We start from the raw sequence: 6,000 nt of genomic DNA on the forward strand, positions 1-6,000 counted from the left end.
GTCAGACTAGATTAGTGAGTGATGAGAAGCCACATGGGAGACAGCCAAAGTGCCCAGACATTGGGAGTGAGGCCTTTGTCAGTCAAGCCCCAAATGAGTCACTCCAGGTGCAATCATGAGAAGAGGGGGCCCAGCCAGCTCTCAGCTGTTCTGGCCATTCCAGCTGAGGCCGCAGACAGGATAGAGCAGAGAAGAGCCATCCTCACTTAGCCCTGCCCAGATTCCTGACCTGCAGAACAATGAACAAATAAAATGTTTTTTGTTTTAAGCCACTAAGTTTTGGATAATTTATTACAGAGTAATAGATAACTGTGAGAAGGCACAAAGAACTTGGCTCTGGGGGATTTGGGGCAAAGTGGTAAAAACTATAATTTTTTTAAAAAGATGGTATTGAGAAAATACACTTGTGACTCAGGAAATAATCCTCCATATAGAACCTGGTATGGTGACCGAGATGGGGGAACCAGCTTATAGCAGTAATGCAGAGACTAGCTGATGATCCGTGCTGGGATCTCAGCAAGAGTTCTCCACGTGTATGCTTCTTGCTTCTTCATGCAGTTTACAATGATCGTTAGTAACCCAGGAAAATGATGACCATTTGGGGGCTATAAGCCTAGAAGGGGAAGACAAAGGTCCTTAACCCCTTCCTTATGGTAAGACTATCCTACATGGTACCCCTGGGACAGTCAAATGGTTTTTGGTTCCCAATACTGTGTTGCTTAAGAATGTTAGGGAAAACAAGACAATTTTTAAATTGTATGTGAGTGTATATATGTATTCTTTTTTAATTCTCATCATTTAAAAATCCCTATCGACAAAATACTTACTGCCACTGGACCGGTAATGCTTAGTAACCAGACATCTCTAATTTACACTAAAGAACTGTAAAACTTAAAAAATAGTGATCTTAGTTCTGAATTAAATATCCCCTCCCTACTGAGTTTCGTCAGTGAGAAGGAAAGGTTGGGAGAAGTTTCTAGAGAACTGTGAAATCTCCACTCTCTTTGTCCTAGGTGAAAAAATGAAAATTCCCATTCATGGAAGCCTTAAACACAAGTCAGAGAATGTTCGGCCAATCTACCAACTGACAATAGAATATGAAGGAAAATTAACAGCATGGATATTCTCATACTTATGAAAAAGATAAGTGCTATCATTAGTATTGCATGCCTTAAAATACAATGCAAAGACACTCAAATATTTATAGATGAAATATTATAATGTATATCTTGGAATTGCTTCAAAGCAATAAAGTGAGAGAGGAGTGGAGGATTTAAAGATGAACAAGATTGGGCATGTTGAAGAAAGTTATGCAAACTTGCAAATCAAAGGATGATCGCATGTTTTTTCAATGTCTTTCCTACACTATCATCTGCCAGGCCCACCCAAAGATTATTTAGTTCTTAGGTTATGGTTCAGCAAACTTTTTCTGTAAAGGTCCCAGCTGTAAATATTTTAGGCTTTATAGGCCATTTGGACTTTGTCACAACTACTCAAATTAGCTATTGTTGCATGAAAGCAGCCATAACCATCTGAACTAGGATCTGTCCTAAGACATTACAAAGTCAAGCTTTTTATACCTTGACTAGAAGAATTAACTCATTAAAATGTGGCCCGATCTTGCCTTTCTGGTGTGAATGAATGCAGAAAGTTAAACATACTAATGAACACTAATGGCCTATTGCTAAGGAAAAACCAGGTAAATCCATAATCATTTATCTTGATTTTAGTAAGTTATAAACGGAGGACAGTTTATAAATTTGCCAGTTTTTATTGCTAAGACAGTCCTACATTCAGCTTTTAGCCACATTGGTGGTGGATGCATTGGGGTTGTGATACTATATTTTCTCAAAACTAGGACATCATCACTTTTATAATCTGCCACCAATTCAAAATGGTTAATTTTTTTTTTCTGATTTGCAAGGAGGGAGTTAACCCATCATTTGCTACACTCTAGCCATGAGGCAAAGAAAAACATACATGTAATTTGTTCTTACTATTGATTATGTCCTATGCTGGTACTTGAGATCTGGATTATTTTCTTCCTTGTTCAAGTAAATATTATCATCTTTTACAAATGAAGAAATAATTTTATTCTATTGTGATTAGAGAACATACCTTGTGTGATTTCAGTCCTTTTAAATGTATTGAGGTTTGTTTTACATTTATCCTGGAGAATGTTCCATGTGTACATGAGAAGAATGTGTGTTCTGTTGTCAGGTGGAATGTTCTTTAGATGTCTGTTAGATCTAATTAGTTTATCATATTGTTCAAGTCTTCTATTTTCTTGTTGATCTTCTACCTAGTTCTATCCGTTATTGAAAGTGGGATATTAAAGTCCCCAACTATTACTATTGAATTGGCTGTTTCTCTCTTCAATTCTATCCCTTTTTGCTTCTGTATTTTAGGGCTGGGGCTCTGTTTGTTAGGATTGTCTGTGTTAATAGTTATGTTTTCCTGATGGATTGGCCCTTTTATTATATTATTATAAAGTATCCTTTGTCCCCAGTTACAATTTTTTTCTTAAAGTCTATTTTGTCACACGTTTGTATAGCCATGCCTCCTCTTATTTGGTTACTTTTTTGCATGGTACCTCTTTTCCCAGTCTTTCTCTTTCAGTCTGTTTGTATTTTTGTATCTAAATTGTGTCTTATAGGGAGAATATACTTGGATCATGTTTTTTTAATTATGCCAGTCTCTGCCTTTTGATTGGAATGTTTAGTCCATATACATTAATGTAATTACTGATAAGATAGGACTTACATCTGCTATTTTGCTATTTGTTTTCTGTGTCTTATGTCTTTTTGCTCCTTTACTCTTCCATTAATGCCTTCTTTTGTGTAAAATAATTTCTACTATACTATTTTAATTCCCTGTTGTTTATTGTATGAGTTATTTTCTTAGTGGTTGTCCTGGAGATTGCAGTTAACACCTTAAAACAATCTAGTTCGGATTAATACAAACTTAATTTCAATAGTATGCAAAAACTTTAATATATAATTCCATTCCCTTCCTCTTCCTTTGTGCTATTATTTGTCGTACAAATGATCTCTCTCTACAATATATGCCTATCAGAAGTTTAATCATTGTTTTATGCAGTTGTCTTTTTAAACTATATGGGAGAAGATGAGTTATGAACAAAAATACATTTATACTGCCTTTTATATTTCTTATATATTTACCTTTACCCCAGTGTTCTTTATTTCCTCATGTGGATTCAAGTTACTGTCTAGTGTTCTTTCACTTTAGCCTAACAGGCTCCCTTTACTATTTCTTGTAAAACAGGTCTACTAAGGACAAATTCTTTTTTTTTTTTTTTTTGAGACAGAGTCTCATTCTGTTGCCCAGGCTAGAGTGAGTGCCGTGGCGTCAGCCTAGCTCACAGCAACCTCAAACTCCTGGGCTTAAACGATCCTACTGCCTCAGCCTCCCGAGTAGCTGGGACTACGGGCATGCGCCACCATGCCCGGCTAATTTTTTCTATATATATTTTTAGTTGGCCTGATAATTTCTTTCTATTTTTAGTAGAGACAGGGTCTCGCTCTTGCTCAGGCTGGTCTCAAACTCCTGACCTCGAGTGATCCACCCACCTCAGCCTCCCAGAGTGCTAGGATTACAGGCGTGAGGCACCGCGCCCGGCCCTACTAAGGACAAATTCTCTCAGTTGTTTATCTGGCAGTGCCTTAATTTCTTTTTCACTTTTGAAAGAGAGTTTTGCTGGCTATAGAATTCTTGGTTGACAGATTTTTTTTTTTTCTTTCTGCACTTTAAGTATGTCATCTCATTACCCCTGGCCTTGATGGTTTCTGGTGGGAAGTTAGTTGTTAATCTTTTTGAGGATCACTTGTATGTGACGAGTCACTATTCCCTTATTGCTTTCAAGATGTTGACTATGATGTGTTTAGGTACGGATCTCCTTGACCTTATCCTACCTGGAGTTTGTTCAGCTTCTTGAATGTATATAATGTTGTTCATCAAATTTGGGGCACACATTCAATGCTCTGGTAAGCAATTCACAACTCTGGGCTAGCCTTCACTTCCTGCTTTTGCAGAGCCTTAAGGTCATCAGCCAGAGAAGGAAGATTAGGTTCTTCTCAGGTCTTTTCTGGGAACATGCACTACCCTGCATATACTGAAGGACTTCTACATATCCAGTCATAATGTCAGTGCTTTTTGAAGCCCCTTATAGTCATCTCATTCGCCACTTTTTCCTCTTCCAGTTTTTGATCAGCCTCTTGTAAGCTTCAATTGCTATCACTGCCTCAGACAACTATGATGTTAACCAGTTGTCACTGATAGTTTTCAATTAATGCCCTGCAGATAGAGATGTTCCCAGAGAGTAGGTCAAGTAAAGATAAGCCCTGAGAAGGGAGCCTTTTCAAGGAGCAGCTAGACAGGTCAAATTGTGACAATTTTCTGGGGAAGGGCCTTTTGGGAGAGAGCTGCAAACCTATTCTGCACCTCCAGTGGCTTTAGTCTGCTGGTTTTTAGTGCTTTCATGATTACGAGGTTGTTGGTGTCCAAGGCTACCATAGATCTAGAAAAAGGGGTAAGGAAACTGGTCAAGTTAAAATGCCACAAAGCTCTCCATTCTTATTGAGATTCAGCCATTTTTCTTGAATAAACATTCCTCAGATTGTTGCAAGCCTTTGGTTAATTTCCAGAGATCTAAAAAAAAAAAATGGTTCTGACAATTTTTTCCAGTATTCTCTGTTCTTGTATGAAGGAATGGATTTTGAGAAGTTTTTACTCTATCATTCTGGAAGCACTTCTCCAGATGAGAAAATAAAAGTTCAGGTAGGTAAAGTAGTTGCCAAAATACACAGTGCCCAGCAGCACCAAAGCCAAGATTATAAATCCAAAGCTTATATGTATTCTCCACCCAACTGCCAAACCACCACACCAGTTTTCTGCAACTTCTCACTAGATAATAAGCAGTAGACACAAAACGTCCATTGTGTATGCCCTTATTTGGATGGCATTTTTAACAAAACCCTTTCACATCAAATCCCCATCCCTGAACTTTGCACTGAGTCATACTAACAAATCACTGTCATCTGCTGACCCCCCAGCACCATTTTCTACAAAATGTGTTTTTGTCACAGGCATCTTATTTCCCTCTCACTCTATTCTGTCTCTTACTTGCCATAGCTCTATGCCAGCAGCTGCTTAGCACTGACTATGAAGGTGTATGTAGGCAAGGCTTATTTTCAGGGTGAAATGGAGTGCCAGGCTCAAATATAAGGCCCTTAGGCAGACAAGCAGAATGAATGGGATGTTACCCCAGGGGTTATTAACCATAGTACCTAAATTTTGATACATTTTTGGGAAAAAGTGAGGAGCAGGTAAGCTTTAGCTCTCTATACGTGACAACTAATAGTTAAAGAGGAGAGAGATCCAGGGTCAGGAAGAACTGAACAAGTCCTCTTGAACTAGAAGTGTGCTTAAGACAGATCCTACATTCTTGAGCAGTGGCCTGTAATAAAAGTAATGGTAAAAGGTAAATCTTTTACCAGGGTGCCCAGCTGCACTATTTATTATAAAACTTGAAGTGTCAGGGTGGAGAGTCATTTGCTGCAGTAGTATCAATATCACAGCTCTTGACATCTCTCTTTATTGGCTCAGTTGACCTGAAATAAGATGACCATTTCACATCCTAACAGGGCATTTTTTGATGATCTGTTTAACCTTTGCCTGTGGGCTCAGCAATAAGAAGAGTGATAAGATGACATTTTTTTAGCAGAACAAAAGAACAAAACCCAAAGAATTTAAGAAAGCTTAAATTTAACAATGCAGTGTAGTCCTGAGCGTTTAATTAGTTAATACCTGTCCCTTCCTGCAGTGCTTTTATACCCTGGCTGCACATTAAATCACCTGGGAGCTTTAAAAAAAAATCCTGTGGACTGGGTCAGACCTCAGACCAATTAAATCAGAATCCCCCAGGGAGGGACCCAATCATCAGTACTTTTTAAAATGTTCTGGTGATTCTAAAGTGAGAAC

General features: G+C 38.2%; 1 protein-coding gene across 1 annotated transcript in view; it reads left to right on the forward strand.

The window, feature by feature from the left end:
• Nucleotides 1-1,097, forward strand: part of PPM1H (protein phosphatase, Mg2+/Mn2+ dependent 1H) — a 240,699-nt gene extending 239,602 nt beyond the window's left edge. Inside the window, exon 10 of the mRNA XM_045553452.1 lies at nt 1,014-1,097. Within this exon, the coding sequence (XP_045409408.1) occupies nt 1,014-1,017 (4 nt within the window). The 3' untranslated portion in view covers nt 1,018-1,097. The remainder of the gene's footprint in view (nt 1-1,013) is intronic.
• Nucleotides 1,098-6,000: the final 4,903 nt, after the last annotated feature.

The sequence above is a fragment of the Lemur catta genome, chromosome 6 (genome assembly GCF_020740605.2).
Source record: "Lemur catta isolate mLemCat1 chromosome 6, mLemCat1.pri, whole genome shotgun sequence".
Taxonomy (NCBI): Eukaryota; Metazoa; Chordata; class Mammalia; order Primates; family Lemuridae; genus Lemur; species Lemur catta.